The 22,802-nt window shown below is 43.2% G+C and overlaps 5 protein-coding genes across 18 annotated transcripts in view; 4 read left to right on the plus strand and 1 right to left on the minus strand.

The window, feature by feature from the left end:
- Window positions 1-399: 399 nt before the first annotated feature.
- Window positions 400-10,976, plus strand: LOC6608467 (upstream-binding protein 1). Of its 2 annotated transcripts, none has more exons than XM_002033165.2 (12): window positions 400-773; window positions 1,760-1,871; window positions 1,964-2,209; window positions 4,741-4,813; window positions 4,887-5,273; window positions 5,409-5,553; window positions 5,847-6,320; window positions 7,228-7,403; window positions 8,884-9,088; window positions 9,158-9,273; window positions 9,901-9,975; window positions 10,035-10,976. In XM_002033165.2, exons 1-12 carry the CDS (start codon window positions 420-422, stop codon window positions 10,450-10,452), a joined length of 2,781 nt encoding a protein of 926 aa, XP_002033201.1. In that variant the 5' UTR covers window positions 400-419; the 3' UTR covers window positions 10,453-10,976. The 2 variants fall into 2 exon arrangements, with proteins under 2 accessions (XP_002033201.1, XP_032572703.1); XM_032716812.1 differs by having other exon boundaries at window positions 2,003-2,209.
- A 198-nt stretch (window positions 10,977-11,174) lies between these two features.
- On the plus strand, window positions 11,175-12,647 carry LOC6608468. The gene is made up of 3 exons (XM_002033166.2): window positions 11,175-11,294; window positions 11,353-11,745; window positions 11,806-12,647. Exons 1-3 carry the CDS (start codon window positions 11,240-11,242, stop codon window positions 12,411-12,413), a joined length of 1,056 nt encoding a protein of 351 aa, XP_002033202.2. The 5' UTR covers window positions 11,175-11,239; the 3' UTR covers window positions 12,414-12,647.
- Window positions 12,648-12,859: 212 nt separating this feature from the next.
- LOC6608469 lies at window positions 12,860-15,614 on the plus strand. Its single transcript, XM_032717066.1, has 5 exons — window positions 12,860-13,687; window positions 13,797-13,885; window positions 13,941-14,119; window positions 14,182-15,368; window positions 15,429-15,614. Exons 1-5 carry the CDS (start codon window positions 12,860-12,862, stop codon window positions 15,480-15,482), a joined length of 2,337 nt encoding a protein of 778 aa, XP_032572957.1. The 3' UTR covers window positions 15,483-15,614.
- Window positions 15,615-15,796: 182 nt separating this feature from the next.
- On the plus strand, window positions 15,797-19,345 carry LOC6608470 (zinc finger protein 62 homolog). The gene is made up of 10 exons (XM_002033168.2): window positions 15,797-16,589; window positions 16,644-16,799; window positions 16,860-17,121; window positions 17,181-17,333; window positions 17,393-17,536; window positions 17,590-17,725; window positions 17,795-18,250; window positions 18,310-18,496; window positions 18,555-18,787; window positions 18,843-19,345. The coding sequence occupies exons 1-10, from the start codon at window positions 15,836-15,838 to the stop codon at window positions 19,317-19,319; spliced, it is 2,958 nt and encodes a 985-aa protein (XP_002033204.1). The 5' UTR covers window positions 15,797-15,835; the 3' UTR covers window positions 19,320-19,345.
- The window catches only part of LOC6608471 (potassium voltage-gated channel subfamily KQT member 1), a 36,864-nt gene continuing 33,391 nt past the window's right edge, over window positions 19,330-22,802 (minus strand). For 6 of the 13 annotated variants that reach the window (XM_032717183.1, XM_032717189.1, XM_032717178.1 and 3 more), the window contains 9 exons: window positions 21,570-21,697; window positions 21,398-21,482; window positions 21,088-21,130; window positions 20,927-21,023; window positions 20,510-20,863; window positions 20,342-20,445; window positions 20,159-20,274; window positions 19,667-19,881; window positions 19,330-19,599 (listed from right to left, as the gene is read on the minus strand). In XM_032717183.1, the coding sequence (XP_032573074.1) occupies window positions 19,513-19,599; window positions 19,667-19,881; window positions 20,159-20,274; window positions 20,342-20,445; window positions 20,510-20,863; window positions 20,927-21,023; window positions 21,088-21,130; window positions 21,398-21,482; window positions 21,570-21,697 (1,229 nt within the window). In that variant the 3' untranslated portion in view covers window positions 19,330-19,512. Of the gene's footprint in view, window positions 19,600-19,666; window positions 19,882-20,158; window positions 20,298-20,341; window positions 20,446-20,509; window positions 20,864-20,926; window positions 21,024-21,087; window positions 21,131-21,397; window positions 21,483-21,569; window positions 21,698-22,123; window positions 22,574-22,802 lie in introns of all 13 variants that reach the window. The other 7 variants (XM_032717180.1, XM_032717190.1, XM_032717184.1 and 4 more) reach the window with 4 other exon arrangements.

Here is a 22,802-nt window from a genome sequence, read left to right on the forward strand (position 1 = left end):
AGATATTATTTGGTTGTTAGTAGAACTCACGTCAAGTGCATATTGTTAGCCCTCGTATATCCAAAGTGCTGTGCGACGAACGAACGATTAAGTAAGTGTGTCATATGAGCATTTTGAACAAGCTATGCCAAAATGTTAGCCTAAGCAAAAAAAAAATCAGTAAGTGTCGGTCGATCAATATACGGTTTCTACTTCGAATATTACTATTGCCATCAATCACTTTTGTTGCATTTCGCATTGCACCAAAAAACTTGAGCAAAATTGCTGGCGAAATAACTCCGGTCGGAAGTGGTGTTTCGTAATACTGGTGAGAGCGATCACGGTCCAATAATTCAGGAGGATATCAAACAACAAACAACAACAAGCTCGGACTAATAGAGACCAGAACGCGATTCCAACGCCGTTAACTCACGTACCGAATGGCGCTTTCGTTTCTATCCCAAAACTCCGGTCTGTTGGATTTACAAAGCATATTCGACCCACAATATACTCATCATCAACAACAACAACAACATTTGAGCCACCACCCTCAATATCACATTCAACAACACCAAAATCAACAATTACAACAACAAGCGGAGCAGAATCAACAAGAACGCACCCTTTCAACAAAGTTCGATTTGAACCTGTTCAACGAACTCGACCAAATGGAATTCAACAATTTAAATCGCAGTCAATATCAGAATAATAATAATAATACTGTTATCAGCAATAATCAAAACTCCAACAACAACACCAACACCACTAACGGTATCAGTGAAAATCTAAATCAGGTAAGTTTCCTGGGTAAAAATCAGTTAAATGGTTAAACATAAATGCTACAAATTTTATGAGCTAGAATTGTCATCACAAACCTAAATCGATTATAAGCCAATAAATACCATATAGTATAATTATATATATAATTTCTTTCCCTCAGTGTAAAGCACTTTCTCTACGTTATAGCTAGACCATGGAGAAAATTAGAAATACCAGAGAATCTAAACCAATTACAGCTAGCAATATTTGTACAATTGTTTTTAAACCATAGTTTGTTTCGTAAATCGAAACAGCCGCCTTTAAAGCTCCCTACAATTGAGTGACTACATTTTTCAAGCGAAATCTGTTTGCCTTGAGGCACATATAAATATATAGTTCAATTGCTAATTATACTATATGGCGGGGTGTATCATATAACGAATTTGTGGTAGACAGATAGAGGGAAAAACAACAGAACAGCGCTTAATAAATAGTTGCAAATGTTACGTCAACAGTCGGACTCACGCGCCCCATCGATTTGTGTTTTATCTTCCTTTATTTTTGGATGTATCTTTAAATAACGCCGCTCGTTCTTGGTCTTCTTTGGCCAGCTCTTCAGACTGAGCGTTCTCCGTTTGTTTACACACATCGAGCATGCTTGAAGTTATCTTGGGAAAGCATTATTTTGTGGAATCAAACCGAGTCCGAGTCTGAGTTCGAGTCCCTATCGGCAAATAAACATGAATCGATGGGTGTTTATGCCCACTCCCTCTCTCGGGTCATGGAGAAAGAGGGGTTGGTAGAGCACAGGCGAGATTGCTGGCGACCTTATCAGCAAGGTTCGGACCTACATATACAGTATTCCAGCTGGACTGTAGAGATAATGTTGAGAGGGCATAGCCTCGTTGGCGGCTAGACACGCTTTGCTGCTGGTTCTCTGGCTCTGATTCGGTTTTATAATTGATTAAGCCGTCGAAATTCCGTTTTCGAACTAAACTCCTATACGTTTCGGGATTTTCAGATCCAAAACCGCCACTTCATCAGCGGCTACCACCATCAGCATATTGGATCGGACTATGAGCAAGTGATCAACTTTGTTGACTCGCCGCCAAACTCAGAGGAATCGTGGACAGGTAAGGCTGCCAGCTATCAGTGCACCCAGATCAGTCAGCTCACCTCAGCTCATCCCCATCACCATCAACTTCCACATCTATCGATCTCGTAGAGAGCAGCTCGCTAATCGAACAAATTACGATTGTCGTAGACGGACAGTCGAAGGACTCGCCGGGACCGCAGATCATCGACGTGCAGACCATTTACCTGAACAGCGGCTCACGCAAAAGACGAATGGATTGGGACTCTTTGGACATTGGCCAAAGTGAGAACTCACCCACAGCATCGCAGAGCGGCGACCTGCCCTCCAAAGTGGCCCATCAGGAGAAGGAAAAGCACAAGCGCGAGAAGCACTCGGGTAAGGATTAAAACTCAATCTTTTTTTTGTGGAAAGTTCTCTACTGTCGAAGTAGAGAATCAAATTAACTAAATCAGCATAACACACATATAAATAATACGCAAATGCTGATTATAATGCGGTATGGATAGGAATTCCCCAAAGCGAAGAACAATCATACAATATAGTATTAGGAAACATAAGTCCATTTACCCAATTACTGGGGTAGTGTCTTGCACCCTACAGATGACATTTTGTAAAAATGTCAATTAATTTAATCATGCTTTAAAGTCGATAAATGTATTTAAAATGCTAATTTCATGGAACAGATCCAATATTTATGATAAAATTCAGACTACATTGATTCTAAGCCGATTCATTCAACAATATATAAGGTATTATTTTACGCTCTCGTCCGAAATGATATAAATTGCGACAAAAATTATAAATTCGGTGAAAGTATAGTAGATGGCATAAAGATTATACAAAAATGTGTGTGTGTTCATTGAATTAGCTCAGTGATTTGCATAAAACGTAATCAATGAAAGAAGCAGCAAGAATGAAAATCGGCTCGAATTGACTTCATACTTCTTTCTGGGATTGCGTCTGGATTCCGAGAGCGAGTCGGAAACCCGTGTGTGCAAATTAGAAGACCCGTTTCCGAGTAGTGCCTCTTTGATTATACAGCCCCGTGCAAGTATGAGTATATGGGTATTGAAATGCCTAGACAGATGTATTCGATATAACGACTAATTCGATCGATGGTCCGTAAGACAAACGTGAGACTCTCTGTTGTTGGGTGCTAAGTGGCGTATAAACAATGGAAGATGATCGCTAATTACTCTGTATCTATCAGACACAGAAGTTATACGACTGGTGCGTGAGATCGCAATTAAAGATTGAGCTCGACAAAGGGCCAAGCTCGTCGTCGTGTTTGGAGATGTTGGGCAAACTTTGGTGCAGGTGGAGTTGCACTTCGAAAGATCAGGTCTTTAAATAGTTTCATAAACTCTTAACATGCGACGGCTTTCAATATCGAAGTTAGGAAGCCGTATTACAATTAACAGACTGCGATGGTTAAAACCCGCCGTAAAACAGTAATTAACTTAGCACCTCCGCTTGTGTTAATCAATAGAGCTTTAATAATAGAACGCCACTAAAGAAATAAAATCTTCCCTCGGTAATTTTCCAATGGCCCGAACAAGCCCCCAACCGAAACCCTTTCAACTTTGTAGATATGCCCTCGAGATTGTACTTATTACCCCGAAACGAGTGACTGGCACACTGGTACACTTCGGACCAAACAGATTTAGGTGGAAGCACTTGTGTGGGGGCACCCGACCATATAATTTGGACTGCAATCTAGAGCTCGGCCCTCTCTTTTTGATGGCTTATCATTCGGCATGCGGCACTCGGAGTAGATAAGGCTAAATGCTAGGCGTTTGGCCGTACAACAATCCGCTATTAGGCAAACCTCAGCGATTGTGGAAAAACTGAGATCATTCAGAACTATTCAGAACTTCATGGCTATAGAGGAACTGAGATCACTCGAACGGGCTAATGGCTTCAGCCTTTGTCCTGCCTTTTTCCCACATTCGAACTTATATAAGAGATGGCTTTAAGGCCATTTCCTCTTGCCATTTGTCAAGGGAACTAAGCGGCGCATCCATTCTATTCGGCGTTCCTATAATGTCCACACTTACAGATACGATGTATCAAACAATTGGCTGTGACACTATCGCGCATGTGAAACGAGTGAGCAGCAATCGATGTGCGTCATTCGGTCTTGGATAACTCGGAATCAATTGTGATCGAGATATGAATTGTCCGATGGAACCCACACAGCTACAATTCCTATCTCTGGACGGATTAAATCAATTAACAAACTTGTATTCATTAAAGTACACTTTTTTGATACATTTTTTAAAAACAATTGAAAGTAATGGCTTGTAAATTCCACGAACATATTTGGTAAATTACTATTTATTTGGACTCAGCATTACAATAATAATAAAAAAGGAAAAGTTTTCTGACAAGAATGTAGGTGCATGTGTTGTTAGCAAAATACAGAGGGGACTTTTTTCCTAATCGATATCTATCTACATGGGAAAATCAGACAAATAATTTAAATGTTATGAACTATTGTTGTAATCGCTGCACGGTTGCACTCGGGATAAAACCTTAAATGTTCCTTGATATTCTTTTTGTTTTTATTAAAACATTTTATGAAAGTGTTGTATTCCAAATTTAGACATTAGTACATTATATTTGGGACCTGCACTCAAAATAGCATTAATTCAAGCTGTATAAAACTATACTTACGTGTTTATCAATTAATTATAAATTGGCCCTACAAGTGCCGCATTCTATAAAGATGCAAATTCATCACAGCGTTTATTTGGCTAAGACACACAAGTTTGACGTCAACGAATTGAGGTCGGCAATGGTTTTGAGAGCGTCACTCTGTGATAACGTCTAGAATCTAAAAGAAATCGCAAACGTGCCACAGATACGGGTTAAAATATAGTTTATGGTATTCTTTGAATTTTCAGGTCGCAGCAGCTGGAGCGATGATATCGGCTTCGATCTGAACGCCGAGTTTAACAGCAACTCGTATCTGAACAAGTAAGCCCCCATCCCATCCCCCAAGGGAACTGAATCCAATTGGAGCTAATTTACGTTTTCCCACCGCGATCAGTGAGAACTTCCTGTCGTTCTCCCCCACACTGACCACCCTGAAGCAGGAGCCCCAAACGGAGCAGATCAAGCCGAGCCCCAAGGTATCCCTGGACAATGCCGCCGCATCGCCCTCCATTGCCATTGCCAAGTTGGATGATGTTCAGAACTCGCCGCCGCAGGCTATTTCTGGCCAAGATTCGACTAACGGATCAGGATCGACCGCAAACGGCAAGCATGATGTAAACTACGGACTCGCCTGCGGGTGTGGCTCTCCTCAGGGTTCACCACTAGCCAACGCCGAGTATGAGTTGAACGAAAAGGGAAAGCCCCAGCAACTTAGCGTTTTGGATCCTGCTAAAATCGAGATCGGTTCGGCCAACGGAGCTACCCATGCCGAGGATCACAAGTGAGTATTATAAATATTTAATAATTTTCTAAAAACCTATAGCTGCAAAAAAACTATATCAGATTGAATTGAAGTACAGTTCGGCTTATCTCAAACTAAGGATAGATTACTTTAGTAACGCCCATGCCTTTCCAGATTTCAGTACATTTTGGCAGCGGCCACTTCGATCGCCACCAAGAACAATGAGGAGACTTTGACGTACCTCAACCAAGGCCAGAGCTACGAAATAAAGCTGAAGAAGATCGGAGACCTGTCCCTCTATAGGGATAAGATACTGAAGGTGAGTCCAAAGTCTCTGTCCGCAGCCTCCAATTGAGTCGGAGAGTCATGTGATGCGATGAATTATTTGACTGTCGAGTGAGCGACTTGGTCATCCCGTCTATGTGACCGCATGTGTGTATATGGGGGCTCAATTGATTTTAATAAGCCCCAATTAAGCCGGGCGACTTGAGAGATGCGAGACATTACCATTCCATGTACATGTGAAATCTGCGTGTGCGAATAAACTTTCCAAATGACTTCACTTCTTGCCACTTCTCACAAAACCGTTTCCCCTCCGATTCCCTCTTGCAGAGCGTGATCAAGATCTGCTTCCACGAGCGCCGCCTGCAGTTCATGGAGCGCGAGCAGATGCAGCAATGGCAGCAATCCCGCCCAGGCGAACGCATCATTGAGGTGGACGTACCGCTTTCGTACGGCCTCTGCCACGTGTCGCAGCCGCTGAACTCCTCCTCACTGAACACTGTCGAGATCTTCTGGGACCCACTGAAGGAGGTCGGCGTCTACATCAAGGTCAACTGCATTTCAACCGAATTTACCCCAAAGAAGCACGGCGGCGAGAAGGGTGTGCCCTTTCGACTGCAAATTGAAACCTATATAGAAAACACAAACAGTGCCACCGCCAGCGGCTCGGGCGGCAGCAACAACAGCGCCATCGCCAGTGGCAGCGGAAGCAGTGGCTCCGCTGCCCCAGCATCTCCGGAACGGACTCCTAGTGCCGGCAGCAATGGTAAACAGGCGGTCCACGCAGCTGCCTGCCAGATCAAGGTGAGTGGGAAGAAGAACTGGACAAGATCATTGTCCGCTTAACGGAGAGTCTCTTATTTTGTCCGTTCACAGGAAACAGGATCCTATTTTTAAAGATAGTATGCCATTAATGTTCATTAAGCTATCTATGTTTAAATAGTATTCATTTAATTTATACACCTATACAAAATGACCCAGCTTAATTGGAGTGTTGAATGTTTGTTGGTCGTTGATATGATCTTAAAAGAGAATGACCTACTTTAACTTTGAGATATTGCCACTGCGGTCCAAAAATAGCCAATGGAATTTTACGGAAGAGAACGTTTTTTTTTTTTTTTTTTAAATGGTCATTCTATTTATTAAGGTTTCAAAAGGAATCGTTCAGTAATTCCTCTGAACTTAACCTAATGTGTGATAAAGATAAATGAGACCAAGTGGTATCTTAATTATAAAGTACAAAAGAAAATGTAATATGTTATGTTATCCTCCGGGTAAGGAGATCGCTGGGGTGTACCCTCTTCAGTCTTCGGAGGGAGATGGGATCAGCTAGGATAGTTGCTAGTTGGTTCGGGTGGGCTATAAGCCTGTCGGCATAACGGCTGCTGTGGAAATTAATCTGATCCCCAAGAAAGTAGCATTCACAAACAACAAGTACCATAAAAACTGTATAATACCTTTGGCCATTAAAATTATCTACACATGCATTTATATCTGTGACTTACAGATATACCAAACAATGAAAACAAGAATATTATTTAAAGCGGAATTATTATGTGAAGGTTTTAAGCTATTACCTGTAAAAGAGGCAAATTACAAATAATTTTGACAATAGCTCTTTTGATAATAAATGTGTGATAATCAAGATTACCAATTATCATATTTCGTGCAAACCACTTAGAACGCTTATATTAAACGCTTATTCTTACAGGTTTTTAAGCTAAAGGGAGCTGATCGCAAACATAAACAGGATCGGGAGAAGATCCAGAAGCGGCCCCAATCGGAGCAGGAGAAGTTCCAGCCCAGCTACGAGTGTACCATCATGAACGATATATCCCTGGACCTGGTGATGTCCGCCACCACCACTGGCTGCTACAGTCCCGAATAGTGAGTATTTACCTTCAGATTCTTCAGTTAAGCAGGAAGATATATAGACATAGTGGGTCAGGGAAGGGAAGATCAGTTGTCATAGCTTCTGCTCCAGAATTGAGTAACAATTTATTGCGCTGCCATGTCGCGCAATTTTCCTATTGAGCCCGCAAATTTTTACACAACTCTTGTTTATGCGACAACTACGGACCGAGCTTTTTGATTTACGAACCAAGCGAGTGCAGTTCCACACATTTACATAACGTGCAGTTAAGATCAAGTGCATATTACGTATTACTTAGATACTCGTTCCTTATCTGAACGTACAGTGCGGTTCATAGCCCCAAGGCGCGGTCTCGGCCATGTTTAGTCTTAGTACATTCTGGTCCACATAGTTCACTTGATAAGATCATGTTATGCTATTGATTAAGATTTAGATTTAGAGTGATTTCAGTGCTATAAGTACGGTCTTGCATTGTATTCTTAGTGGTATATTTTGAATGTAAAGATCAAAAGCATTCTGTTTATTTGCGAATTTAAAACATAAACAAACAAACCAAGCGTTTACACGTTGTTTTTTGTGGTTCTATTAAATATGTATTTTATTTAGAATCTAGTGTGCAATGAAAAACGCTATATACAAATATTTCGGTGGAAATTTTCCATAACGAGAGCAAATGAAAATCATTCAGTTTGTCATTTGCATGATCACAAAATCATAAAGATCAATCGAATTGAGAGCGGCTGTATACGTGTTTCATATAAAGAGAGAAGACCTCGATCGGCGAGAGATCCGGAGAAATGGGGAGAAAGAGATCCAGAGAGATTTCTAGAGAGAATCCGAAGGATAGTGGAAAGCTAAGAGATCAGTTAAGAGCACTTTGCGCCGCGGTCTTTGTTGTTGTTGCGTCTGCTCCAAGTTATTTTTAGTTTAAAGTTGCTTTTAACCGGTTTTTGGTTTTGGTCTCTGTTCAATGATTTCGTTTGTTTGCATTCCGAGCACTATAGATAATGATGGCGAATGATATGGAGATTGTATAAGGTCTTGTATTGTTGAGATCGATTATATCGATCAGGTGCAGAAAAGCCTACGGCTAGGTATTATCCACTCAAAAACCGGAAATCATGGGGGGGGGGGCGGCGAAAGACGCATATCTGTAAAATTTACCCGGCGGAAAAGCAGCCATATAAAATAGATTCCAAACGGGTTTGTCTGGCCAATCAGCCGCAACTGGGCGTATCGGGTGCCTTCTAAGCAAGGCAAGTGGCTCGGCGAAGAGCAAACCAGATTCCCCGGGGAGCAGCGGGACCATGGGAAATTCGAATTGTGAATTCCGCGCTGGAGTTCCTCGCATTCGTGAACATGCGCTTGCATCTGAAGGATCGTCGCTCCTGCCAACGTCAGATACGGAACGAGCTCTACTGGATTTGTAGAATCTGCAAGAACCCACTTAAAGCTGGCTTGTCCTAATCTCCTCCTGTATCCTATTCCTTGCAGTATGAAACTTTGGCCAAACTCGCCCGTGCACATACCCAAGTACGATGGAATGCTTCCGTTTGCGCCAAGTGCAGCATCGCCGGCTACCAGCAGCAGCCCCATAGCCATCAACTCGGTGACATCGACCAACTCGCCCACCCTCAAGCTGATGGACGCCACAAACATGGTCTCACCGCAGCATGTGCCCGCTGAAATGGACGATTATGTAGGTGTCATTGCCCACTGCTCCCTAAGCAGACTTACTAAATAAATGACCCTTTATTGTCCATTTCAGAGCCAGAACATAATGCCGGAATCGACGCCCTCGCAAGTGACGCAGTGGCTGACCAATCATCGCCTGACGGCCTATCTCTCAACGTTTGCACAGTTCTCGGGAGCGGATATCATGCGGTATGTGACCTGGAGCGTTTGGGAATAATAGTCATCTAGAATTCGAACCGAATTAATATTAAAGTTCTTCTGCTTCTAAGTGACCCAGTTTTATACCAGCCAAATCGTAGGAGAGTCGAGTAGTTTTCTTTTATCAAACCAATTTTATGACAGCCGTAATTAAAAGCGTCGTTCGATTGAAGTTACAACTAACTTACTTATATATAAAAGCGTTTTAATTATCATCACGCCCACATTTGACTGCTAAGCTGCGAGTACTTAGGTGTTTTTGATTACCATTTTATACAATCAAGCGATAAAGCATATATAGTTTTAATCAGTTAGTTGTGCTATCTTATTGACTGACATATAACAGATAGCGGAACTAAAACAAAACAGCTAAGGGACACTATGATTCCCCATCCAATCGGTTACGAGCAATCAAACCATAAAGTTTTTGATTATTAAATACCTTGAGCTATCTAAGCTGGCCTACTCCGTCAGATAACTTGATCGTTTAAGGTTATTACTCTATATATGCATTTATAGGTTTATGTATGTAATATTTCTATCTTTAACTCGTGCCACACCGCACGTTTGAAATTTGTTTGTTCTTCCGACTTATTTATAATTTGGAATTATTTTTAGCATGTCCAAGGAGGATTTGATTCAAATTTGCGGCCTGGCCGATGGCATTCGCATGTTCAACATTTTGCGCGCCAAGTGAGTGTAACCATCTTGAAAAATTCAAATATTTGTTCTAATTGTGATCCTTCCATCAGGACAATTGCTCCCAGGCTAACGTTGTACGCCAGCGTGGATGGATGCAGCTACAATGCCATCTACTTGTTGTCGAACACGGCCAAGGAGCTGCAGCAGAAGCTGTTCAAGATGCCTGGCTTCTACGAGTTTATGGCCAAGGCCAGTACCCAGGAGAACGGAGCCGGTGGAGCAGCCACTGCAGCTGCTGCAGCACTCTTCAACAATTGGGGGATGCACTCCAAGTATTCGGGCAGCGGCTCCAATATCTTCAACGACGCCAACAAGAGCTGCGTGTACATATCGGGGCCATCGGGCATCCTTGTGACCATCACCGACGAGGTGCTGAACAACGAGATCAAGGACGGCAGCCTCTACGCGCTGGAGGTGCAGGCCGGCAAGGTGATCCTTAAGCTGATCAACAAGCAGGACAACAACTAAGCGATGTTCTGGCAACGCGGATGCACTGTAGTAGAGACCACCCGAGCAATCAAGTATAGTTTATAGCATTTACACGCAGTAAGATGGCACATCGAAACCGTTTTCTATATAGGTTTTAATTTGTATGAGATTTCGCGCAGCAATTTTGAACAAGTGAAAAGCAAGCAGCCTGCACCTGCCTAACCCTGTTCCCTAAAATCTTTGTTAAAGAACTAGTGCAAAATATTTAAGTTTCGTTTTCAGTTCTCACTTTAAGTTTTGTTTATTTTATATGTATTTTATACCACCTACGATATACGACTACATATGCACATTTAATTCTCCGATGCGATTGCATTTCGATTCGTTCTTTTCCTACTTTTAATTTCTTTTATCGTTATGGCGTATGCTTATCACTTAAAGAACTATTATATATTTGTTTGTAGAACCACATCAATATCAATTGTTTGAAGTAGAAAGAAAAAACCCAAAAAAAAAAAAAACAAATTTAAAATACTGATTATTATCTTGAAGTACAGTACCACGAATACAAGAATTAATCAATTGTTTCGAAGCAGAGTTCAACTAGCAACCAAACAACAACTTTTGTATGTGATAGAAGCAATAAAGTGTTATCCACAAGTGGACTGTCAAAAAAAAGTGTTTACTTATTTAATAGGTTCCGAAATTTACAACGGGTTCCATAAAGTAGTATGTTGAACTAACTGCTGACTGGAATGTATCGATAGAAGCTTCTGATTTAGATATTTAACTTCTCTATTTGGCATTTTTTCAAAATTTTCGTAGTATGAATTGCCTCCTTATTATATTACTTATATACATATATTTCACATGCTTTCTGGGTGAGTTGAAAAATTATGTTGTAAGATTGTGAATTTGGCACATGATTGAACTCGGCAGCTTGGGATGTGCAGGGCGATTGTCAAATTTTGCAATATATGGTAGAGCAATCCAATGGAATCTTCACCTATTGCGATGCGAGCGGATCTATCCAGCTGCAGCGCTTGGAAACAGTTCCAACCGGTGTCACTCTACTCATGTACTGCAGTGCTATGGATTTCAAGGAAACTGTGTGCCAGGACAATGGACAGTTCTCGGTCCCGCTGCCCATGCGCTGTTTAAGTCCAATGCAACCGGTGACCAAGCATATTCGCGATGGGGATTGTGCGGGGAACCTGTATGCCGTGGGATATACCATAGATGGCAAGGATCTGGAGCTGTATCGCACATGTTTCGATTCCGGGCAGGGAAGACTCTTGTACTCGCAGAGCGATGTCCACTACAAAACCTTTTGTGAGTAAATCACTAAGTTTGGCCTTTTGCATCCCTATTATAGTGTACGGAGTTTTTTAGTTCCGAAGCGGCCGTTTGTGGAGTTTGTGGCGGATGAGATGTTCAGTCCGCAGGAGGCTGCTGCTTATATGAAGTCCAACATCTATTTTGCGTTCAAATGCATTTACGGTGATGACCAGTCCTACTTGCGAAGTGCCAACTACTTGGTGATTAATCGAGGACATATGGTGGCTTCCGCGGACTTCCTGTTCACGGACCAGATGGGCAGTACTTTCCGCTATCTGAATGTGGTGCCGCAATTCAAGTCAATTAACGATGGCAACTGGGAGAAAATTGAGAGATGGGTGCGCAGTCAGATCCCGAAGTCGTCCTATTTTCGGGTCAAGTCCGGCGGAATTGGCATCTTGACATTGCCAGACACCAGGGGCTTCCTTCAGTCGGCTTTCCTCGCCGGCTCCAAGATCCCGGTTCCCGAGTGGACCTACAAAGTGGTACGGGATGCCACCGGCAATGGGCTATACGTATTCCTCACTTACAATTGTACCTTCCAAAGGGAGAGGCCCCAGTTTCTGGCTATTTGTTACCCAGTTAATTGCCCCATTGCCCTCCCGAATAACCCCGACGATGGATTCACCTTCTGTTGCGATCCCAAGCGGTTCCCATATTAAAGAAGGAGGAGCATTTATGTATATTTTATATAGGGACTGCTCGAAATTAAGTCCACGTAATAATCGTCGGCTAAATAATTCAGTATTTTTACTCAACATACGCACATATGTAAGCTAAAAATTGCGAAAGTGCATAGACAAATGACATACACTGCAAAAAAAATCATAGAAATTCCAACAATATATTTTACATCTCTTTATCAGAAGTGAAAATTAGAAGAAGTATTCTTCAGACGTTCAAATAAAAAATATTGCTATTTTAAAAAACATTACTTCATTTTATTAGTAATATTATGTTTTTGTTCTTATAATTTAATATTTTAAACCGCACCACTACGATTAACCAACGATTAGGTCGTCTAATGACATTTTAAATGCCTTTGAGAAGCCTTATAAACACTTGACTAAATCAATTAACCTTAAGTTCAGGAAAATCTCGTCGTGAAATGAGCAAAGGAGTAGAAATCTTTTACAAGGGCCAGAAGGCGTTCTTGAACATCTTCTCGTTGTGGCCTCAGAAGGAACGCTGGTGGAGAATCATCCACCAGGTGAACTATATCCACGTAATTGTGTTTTGGGTGCTGCTCTTTGATCTCCTCTTGGTGCTCCATGTGATAGCTAACTTAAGCTACATGTCCGAGGTTGTGAAAGCCATCTTTATCCTGGCCACCAGTGCAGGGCACACCACCAAGCTGCTGTCCATTAAGGCGAACAATGTGGAGATGGAGGAGCTCTTCAGGACATTGGATAACGAAGAGTTTCGTCCTAGAGGCGCCAACGAAGAGTTGATCTTTGCAGCAGCCTGTGAAGGAAGTAGGAAGCTTCGAGACTTCTATGGAGCGCTCTCGTTTGCCGCTTTGAGCATGATTCTCATACCCCAGTTTGCCCTGGACTGGTCCCACCTTCCGCTCAAAACATACAATCCGCTTGGCGAGAATCCCGGCTCACCTGCTTACTGGCTCCTCTACTGCTATCAGTGCCTGGCCTTGTCCGTGTCCTGCATCACCAACATAGGATTCGACTCTCTCTGTTCCTCACTGTTCATCTTCATCAAGTGCCAGCTGGACATTCTGGCCGTGCGACTGGACAAGATCGGTCGGTTAAGCACTACTTCTGGTGGCACTGTGGAACAGCAACTTAAGGAAAATATCCGCTATCACATGACCATCGTTGAACTATCGAAAACCGTGGAGCGTCTACTTTGCAAGCCGATTTCGGTGCAGATCTTCTGCTCCGTTTTGGTCCTGACTGCCAATTTTTATGCCATTGCTGTGGTGAGCTGTGAATATTGTAAAAGCCTGATTTGGCATTTGGCCAAGTTGGGAACTTAATTCAAATTTTCCCAGACTATCATAAATGCTTGTGTTCTCTATATAAATTTAGTTGTCTGACGAGAGGCTGGAGCTGTTTAAGTATGTGACCTATCAGGCGTGCATGCTGATTCAGATCTTTATATTGTGCTACTATGCCGGGTGGGTATTCCATATTCGAAATGCATCCCAGGCTAGTAATGAATTTCATTGGCAGTGAGGTAACCCAGCGCAGCCTGGACCTTCCGCACGAGCTGTACAAGACCTCCTGGGTGGACTGGGACTACAGGAGCCGTAGGATTGCGCTCCTCTTCATGCAACGCCTTCAGTCGACCCTGAGGATTAGGACGCTAAATCCAAGTCTTGGTTTTGACCTAATGCTGTTTAGCTCGGTGAGTTCTGTTCGCGGTTCTACCTTTTTGTGCACTGTAGCCAATTTCCATAATGAGGCTCATTAGCCAATTTAAGTTCGTGGCCTATAAAAGGCTTTCCTCGGGCGGTTCATGATGGAAAAGTGAAAATTGTCAGCATGTCTCAGCATCAGATGGTTACGGAGGACTTCTATAAGTATCAGGTGTGGTACTTCCAAATCCTTGGTGTTTGGCAGCTCCCCGCTTGGGCTGCAGACCACCAGCGTCGTTTTCATTCCATGAGGTTTGGCTTCATCCTGGTCATCCTGTTCATCATGCTGCTGCTTTTCTCCTTCGAACTGTTGAACAACATTTCCCAAGTGAGGGAGATCCTAAAGGTATTCTTCATGTTCGCCACCGAAATATCCTGCATGGCCAAACTATTGCATTTGAAGTTGAAGAGCCCCAAACTCGCTGGCCTCGTTGATGCAATGTTGTCCCCGGAGTTCGGCGTTAAAAGTGAACAGGAAAGGCAGATGCTGGAATCGGATAGAGTGGCGGTTGTTCGTATGAGGAACTTCTACGGCATCATGTCCCTGGGCGCGGCTGCCCTGATCCTTATAGTTCCCTGTTTCGACAACTTTGGTGAGCTACCACTCGCCATGTTGGAGGTGTGCAGCATCGACGGATGGATCTGCTATTGGTCGCAGTACCTGTTCCACTCGATTTGCCTGCTGCCCACTTGTGTGCTGAATATAACCTACGACTCGGTGGCCTACTCGTTGATCTGTTTCTTGAAGGTTCAGCTCCAAATGCTGGTCCTAAGACTAGAAATGTTGGGTCCTGTGATTGAGCCCCAGGATAACGAGAGGATCGCCATGGAACTGCGTGAGTGTACCGCCTACTACAACAGGATTGTTCGCTTCAAGGACCTGGTGGAGCTGTTCATAAAGGGGCCAGGATCTGTGCAGCTCATGTGTTCTGTTCTGGTGCTGGTGTCCAACCTGTACGACATGTCCACCATGTCCATTGCAAACGGCTATGCCATCTTTATGCTCAAGACCTGTATCTATCAGCTGGTGATGCTCTGGCAGATCTTCATCATTTGCTACGCCTCCAACGAGGTTACTGTCCAGAGCTCTAGGTTGTGTCACAGCATCTACAGCTCGCAATGGACGGGATGGAACAGGGCAAACCGCCGGATTGTCCTGCTCATGATGCAGCGCTTTAATTCCCCGATGCTCCTGCGCACCTTTAACCCCACCTTTGCTTTCAGCTTGGAGGCCTTTGGCTCTGTACGACAGCAGAAGGTCCTTTATATTTCACAATTTCTAGTTATGGTCTTTTTCTTTCAGATTGTTAACTGCTCCTACAGCTACTTCGCACTGCTGAAGCGCGTCAACAGTTAAATTTCGAAGCACCGCAGCACCAAAAAAGTTTCAAGTCGATTTTTAAAACCACTCGAAACGTTATGCACGTACATGAAATGAAATTATTGTGTAGAAATTAGCAGTTGTTTATTAAATAGTTCGAACAACTAATTGTGTCTTATTTCCTTGGGTTCCCTAAGTGTTTTATTTACTTTTTATGCCATTTTATTTTTACACTATTTTCAAATCGTAACGGTAACGGTTTTTAAAATATGCGCAAGACAGTCACACTGCGGAAAATACCAGACAGCTGACTGGTACGGAAAGGTAACACTAAAAAACAAACCAAAAACGCCATAACGCCTACAATTTGCTGACGGACAAAGATTAAGATGTCGGAAAACGCGAAAAACAATAGCTGCCTGCATTGCAGCGTATTCAGTACGAAATACCAGTACCAGGAGATCTTCGATGAGTTCGGAATCGAACTGGGACTGCAGTCCCTGCTGTCCAGGCACTATCAGCTCGAAGTGTCGCCCGATCCGCGGAAGCAGCAGCTCCTGTGCGAAGTGTGTGTCACCAATCTTATCCGCCTCTTTGACATCGATGAACTGGAAAGAGAACGGGAAGCTGCAAAGGCTGTGGCCCAGGACAAAGATCTCAAGGCAGAGGAGGACCCCATTGTCATTACCGAGGTCCAGGCAACTCCACCAGCTGCAAAACCAGTCAAGAAAACAGTGCCTTCAAGGCCCCTGACTAAGGTTCTGCGACCAGTGCCCATTATTCCCATACGGGAACCGAGTGCCCGGATAAGGAATAAAGCGGCTGCTGCTTCCCATGTAACGCCTGATACGTCTAGATCTCCTGAGCCACCACAGACGCCTTCCCCAGAAGATGCTATTTCCAAAAGTGAGCCAAAACTGCTTTCTAAAGTCGCAGATCAGGAGCAGTTCAGTGTTCTTATACAAAATATTCTGGACGAAGAGGAGGCTATTGTTGAGGAAGAGACCGCAGTCAAAGAGGAGTCCAGTGAAGCTGTCCAGGTCACAGAGGAAAAAGAAACCCCTGGCCAAATAGTCATCCTAAACAGAGAGGCTGTGACAGAAACCAATCTGGATGAGAATGTTTACATATACGAGCATGAGGGTTTGTCTGAATTTCATACTTTCCGTCCATTAACTAACAGTTAAAATGTTCTAGATGTTATGGATCCAAATTTGGACAATGTTAAGGTCAAACCCATAAGATGTTCGTCTAGATTGGTAGCTCAAGCTGAGGAAAGTCAAAGCGATGATGACATCGACGAGGGAGAGACTAGCAATATTGTTCCGTTTAACTTTGTGAACATCAAAGAAAGTGGGTATAATATCTAAAACCAAAAGGCAATACCAACTCTACATATCTTCATATTTACAGAGGATGAAGTTGATAATATTCCGGAGTACTTGGCCACCGTGGTGAAGACGAGCTTTGAAAAGCTGACATTTCAGTGGTGCACTGTGTGCAAGCACTGCTCCCTGAAGTGTCCCACATTCGAGAGCCTTTTTAGTCACTTGTCAAAGGCACACAAAAGCCGAAAAGATGTCTACCAGTGTCCCATCGAAGGATGCAACAAGGAGTTGAAAGGGCGCAAATTCCTAGCCATGCATCTTGTTTTGTTGCACGCGCCAGTGGCTGAGTAATTATATTTACTAAAAGAGATATATGTGTTATATATTTGATGTTTGTATTACCTAGAATTCCGATCTACGGCAGCTGTCCGGAATGTAAATTGACGTTCTCCAACATTTTGCAGTACAACAAGCATTCTTGCGCTCATGTAATAAAAAAGAAGCGAGGTTTTCGCTCATTTTGTGAAATGTGTTCGCTGGAGTTTCCTTCCTGGAAGCGGTATGTTTATTCTCTCTAAAGTTATTACCGATACTAATAATACTAATATTTCTTTACAGATTTAATTTCCACAGCCAGTTTCACTTAGAAAAGCACAGACCTAGAGCTTGCTTCGTCTGTGACTATGCCACCACGAACATAGATGAACTTTTCCAGCATTTAAATTATTCTCATGAGCCAGTGGGCACCTTATTCTGCGACCTGTTAGTATTACAAATTCTTGTTAAGACATTTATATTATTTATTTATTCCCCAGTTGCGACCGCACTTTCCGGGACCCCTCTGTTTTTATGGAGCACAATAAGTCGCATGCCAATGTTAGCAGCACGACCTACTCTTGCAGCGAATGTATGGCTAACTTTGAGTCGCGGGGCCGGCTAAATGGACACATGGTAGGGCATCAAATCCTTCTATTCGATTATGCTTTGAGATACAGGAAGTAATAAAAATCCTAATTTCAGAGAGCCATGCACGGCAGTGTAATAAGCTGTGAACTCTGTTCCCGGGAATTTGCCACCGAAGCTACTTACAATATTCACATGAAGAAGCATCTGATCATCGAAAAAGATGTGCACATGTGCAGCAAATGTGGTCTTTTAAGTGATAGCCGCGAAACCCTCCAAGCTCATGTAAATTCCGTGAAGACAGCCTGTTTTGGCTCGAAGGTAGACGTGGAACTCCTACGGGATGCTTATGTGTGCGAGTACTGCTCCTCGTACTTCAAAGAAAAAGACTGTCTTCAAGCCCATCGCGATTCCGGGGTACATAAGGATGGAGTGTTTTTGTGTCAGCCCTGCGGCAAAGAATTCCCTCATATGAAACTTTATCGCCATCACCTGCGCAACTATCAACAACTTCGATCGGACTCAACACATCGCAGACTAGAAATATGTGTTTACTACATGTGCGACCAGGAGGTGAGTCGTCCTCTGTTTGGTCACTGAACGTTTGATCATATTATTTCCTCTCCTTTCAGAACTGCACAGAGTCTTACGTGAACTGGAACTCCTTGTACACACACAAGCGACGCACACACGAATCCTCGAACAAGCAGGCGGAGAAGAGTTCAAAGTCTGCCCAGGAGTGGGTTTGCCAGTTTTGCTTAAAGGAATGCCGGTCAAAGATGTCATTGTCTGTTCATGTGGCAAGGAGTCATAACAATGGTATGTACGGTGTGTTTTCTAATATATTCTTATTTTAATGTATAATTGTATATTTAAGACAACGTCACTTGTCCGTTATGCAATTCTTCGTACAAAAGCCATGATGCTCTGGCCAAGCACCATGCCTATTGGCATGAACCAATTGAGTGTCCTGAGTGCTTTAAAATAGTCAAAAACCGACGGAATTATGACACTCATGTCAATGTGGTGCATTCGAATAAGAAGCGCTATTCCTGCGGTGTCTGCCAGAAGGGCTTCTATCACAAGAGTGAAATGGAGGCTCATCAAAAGGTCAGTACAGTAGACGACCCACAAACGGTTCATATTAATAGCGTATTTCCTGCAGCTTCATGGGCAGTCTTACAGCTGCGAACAGTGCAGTTTCACCACCAGAAACAAAAAGTCCCTTTCTGTTCATGTTCTTGGTCAGCACTACAAGCGATTTGCGTTCGAGTGCAACGTGTGTAAAAAGAGGTTTGGGCGCAGTCAAGGATTGAAGACGCACATGCAGCGAGCCCATGGGGATAAATACACGTGCCGCGACTACTTCGACGGTGGCTGCGGACGGACCTTTGTAAACAGTTCCCAGTTGAATGTGCATGTCCGAAAGGTTCACGATGGCATCATTTTGCTCCAGGAGGATGTGGTTGAGGAGGACGAATACATCACCGATGATGCGCCATCCACATCTAAAAAGCGCCGCCTGAATGGAAATATTGAGTTTATAGAGGAAGCAGATGGGGATGACATAGTGATGGAAGATGATGACGAGGAGGCGGACGAATTTATAGACGAGATACCAGATCAGGACACACAGAATTAAGGCAGGTACATTTCGGTAATGTAAGATTTGCTGCTAAAACAGATTTATTTAGTTTGATTTTCATTTGTTTGCTACCAATTAATTGAACACAAATGATGCCCCAAAATGACATTAATATGCATTCCATAGTATATAATATATAATTCTAGTGATAATGTAATGGCTACGTTTAGCTAATTTCAATTGCAATTAACTAGCCAGAGTCTGGCGGAAGCAAATTTGATTTATTAAGCGTTGTAGTTTGGTCATTTAATTGCTGAAGATTGTGTGCGGAGCTTACCTGAAATTGTTATTAACTTGTATTAAAAAGATTCTTAACGAAGTGAAACAAATCTGCCAAGACTTACTGGGCTAATTGGTGTTATAACAATGGCGGTGCGCGTGGCACACTGCAGCAGTGCCGTGTCCTCGGTGGACTCATCACAGTCGCCATCGGCATCCGCGTCCACATCGACTTCTACGCCAATATCACTGTCGATCTCCCAGGTGGGGAAATGATCCATTTCACCCTCACAGTTAAGATCCTCCTCTTCGAAGTCCTCGTACTCGTCGATTAATATAACTAAATGGAAGATAGATTGTGTTTAGAATAATCTAACCTTTAAATGCTTTCACAACACATATCATATTTAAAAAAAAGAAGAATTCTGTAATCTGTCGATATATATTTATATTATATATTTAATTCATAGTTATATAAAAGAAATTTTAAAAAATAAAAACAAAGAAAGCCAATATAATGATTTTACGTTTTATTTATGTTCTCATTCGATATGCAAGTAGTCTAAAACTTTTACGAAAATAATACTATAAATAAAATAGATCTAATTTTTAGTTACTTGAACTATCTGGCGGCGTAGGCTTTGCACTGCTGTCCAGGGAATCAGCTCCCTCATCGGGTATAGTGATCCGTTGCTCCTGCTTGCTATACGGCTCCGATGTTGATCTATGAAGGCTGCAGGTTTTCGGATGTTTATACTGGTTATATGCAAATGTAAATATATGTTTATTTCAGAACACACCTTAACGTAACACGTTTTTTGGTTCTATTCTCTAATTCAGTCATAAAAACATCATTGTGCTGCTGCTTCTCAGACCCCAACTGATATGAGTTAAGCACGGAAGACTGTACAAAGTGGTTAAGTTTGCATCACATACTTCCAATCAAATTAATTAGACTGCGGTAATACCTTTGTATTGGTCGCTGTATGCTGCATATGCGGCGGCATGGGGGTTTGTGTGGCGATCGCATCGGTTGTGGTGGTAGGCGTTTGAGTGGCTGTCAGGGATCGCAGCTCGGAGCTGTCCGGCGCCGAGGGATTCAACAAGGGTGTGGTGGTCACCTGCTCCGGATGCACACTGAGCGCCGCGGTCCGTTTCCACACGTCGATCATCGCCAGGTTGTGGGCGTGGTGCAGGGGCTTGTGGCTAGGACTAATGGAATGTATTTTGGGCTTGGCTGGCAGCGGAAGAGCCAGGAATCTATCACGATCCTCCATGTAAGCCTTGATCAGAATGTCTAGCTTCTCTTCGATATCAGCGACCTAATATTAGTCGGAAAATTAATTATACCATCGGTTTAATGTTTATTTTAGATTCTAGCTCACCTGCCGCTCGACTTTAACCACGCGGGAGGCTAGGCTTATTTTGGATGCATATACATCCTTGGCCTTGGACCCTTGTTTGCCCAGGATTTGATCCAAGCTGCGCACAAGTTTTTTGTTAATTAATATAGGTTAAGAGATGGGAAATAGTTTATATTTCTTACCGCAAGTGTAGCATTTTAACGCGACCCAACAAGTCCACGTGACCTAAAATATACAAATTGCATTTATAGGAGGTGATAAAAAAGGTTTATATATATTATCAGAATTTTAACCATCCCATTCGTAATCTAAACTTATGTCTGTAATGTATTGAAAAATATAAAATAGATAGATGGCCATGTCCGTATAAACGTGGTTATCTAAAAACCTGATCTTAAGTTTGTTAAGACGCTCATAACGGCTTAAATTTAATTTTAATATTGGTAAGTAGATTTATTTGGTTCATGTATCTAGACCTTAATTCCCACTTACCGGCTGCGTACTGCTCCATGACGTCCTTGACGTCGTAGGGTTTCAAGGCCTCCTTGAATTTCCGCCGTGCCACAAAGTACTTGAGCTGTTGGATAGAAAGGAAGCCGAGTTTAGGATTAAGCCCACAGTACAGCAGAGTTACAGGGTATCTCCGTAGTGCGAACCCTCTCACCTTGCGTATGAACCTGATGGCGGTCTTGTGCCGGTTGGTTAGCTGCGTGCAGCGCGGCTCGTCCTCCTCATCTGCGGGCAATTTGTGAATCAGAGAGATTGGCTTGTGCGTTAGGTTTTGGTTGCTAGCTTCGCTTGTTGGTTATTGGTTTTTTTTTGGATATGGTTAATCAAGTCAACGTCAACGCAAATATACAACAACACATACAAAAGTACCGTTACACACACATATGAAACAATTAGTAAGTACACATTGGATTATCATCGATATATAAGGATAGAGAGCTTAGTTAGTTAGTTAGTAAATGCGAGGCCGTGGGATTCTCCAGCCCAGATACTGAAGCAAGCGTTGTGGTGTGAGGTGTCGCTGTGTGATGGAGGGGAATATGGATATTCAGGTGGGCCAGGTGTAACCAAATACCTACATCAACTACAAATCAAACCGGGCTAAGGATACTCTATTGGGGGGTGGACAGCATGCAACCCTAGCGCAGGCGAAGGAGATACTTTTGGAGATACTTTCGGAGATACGATTCTCTTGGTTAGCACACGCACTTGCCACGTCGATGGTTGGATTTGGTGTGCTGAATCCGGTCTCCAGAAAATGCGATGCGGCCGCAAAAAACCGACCCGTACGACCACTACCCGGGCTACCACTGGGACTGTCTGGCTTGACGGGCAGCGGCAAGGTGTTGCTCCGCTGGCAAGTGTCTTTGTGGATCTCATCCTCATCCCGGCCAGCTTCAAGATCCCGATCGTTGGCGGGAGCCACACGTGGATTGCGCAGCGAAAGCGTCGAGCCCAAGAAGTTGCCGTGCAGAAAACCGTAGAGCACCACCGGAATGGTGAGATTTCTCCGGGAGCCACCGGCCTTGGCCTGCTCCTCAGCCTGATCCCCTTCCCCTTCGCCATGCTCTCGTCGATCCCGATCCCGATCGGGAAACTGGGCCAGGGAACCGGCGCTCGAGCTGAGCTTGCAGTTGGCCAGCGTCGCGGGCTGGCTGGCTAAGTTAAGTTAAGATTTCTGGATTATAGGACCCATTGGGAGAGGGTAGTCGTGTTAGGCAACCAACCAACAAACAACATCAATTCAAAGTTCAATCAATCTTATCTCTGGGATGCATTGGATTCACAACATTGACACAACCACAACACTCAAATACAATATAGTATGATATAATAATCGATTTTATCATTTGTTTTTTTTTTTTTGAATATTCGTATTGTAGGACCT

The sequence above is a fragment of the Drosophila sechellia genome, chromosome 2R, assembly GCF_004382195.2.
Source record: "Drosophila sechellia strain sech25 chromosome 2R, ASM438219v1, whole genome shotgun sequence".
Lineage (NCBI taxonomy): Eukaryota > Metazoa > Arthropoda > Insecta > Diptera > Drosophilidae > Drosophila > Drosophila sechellia.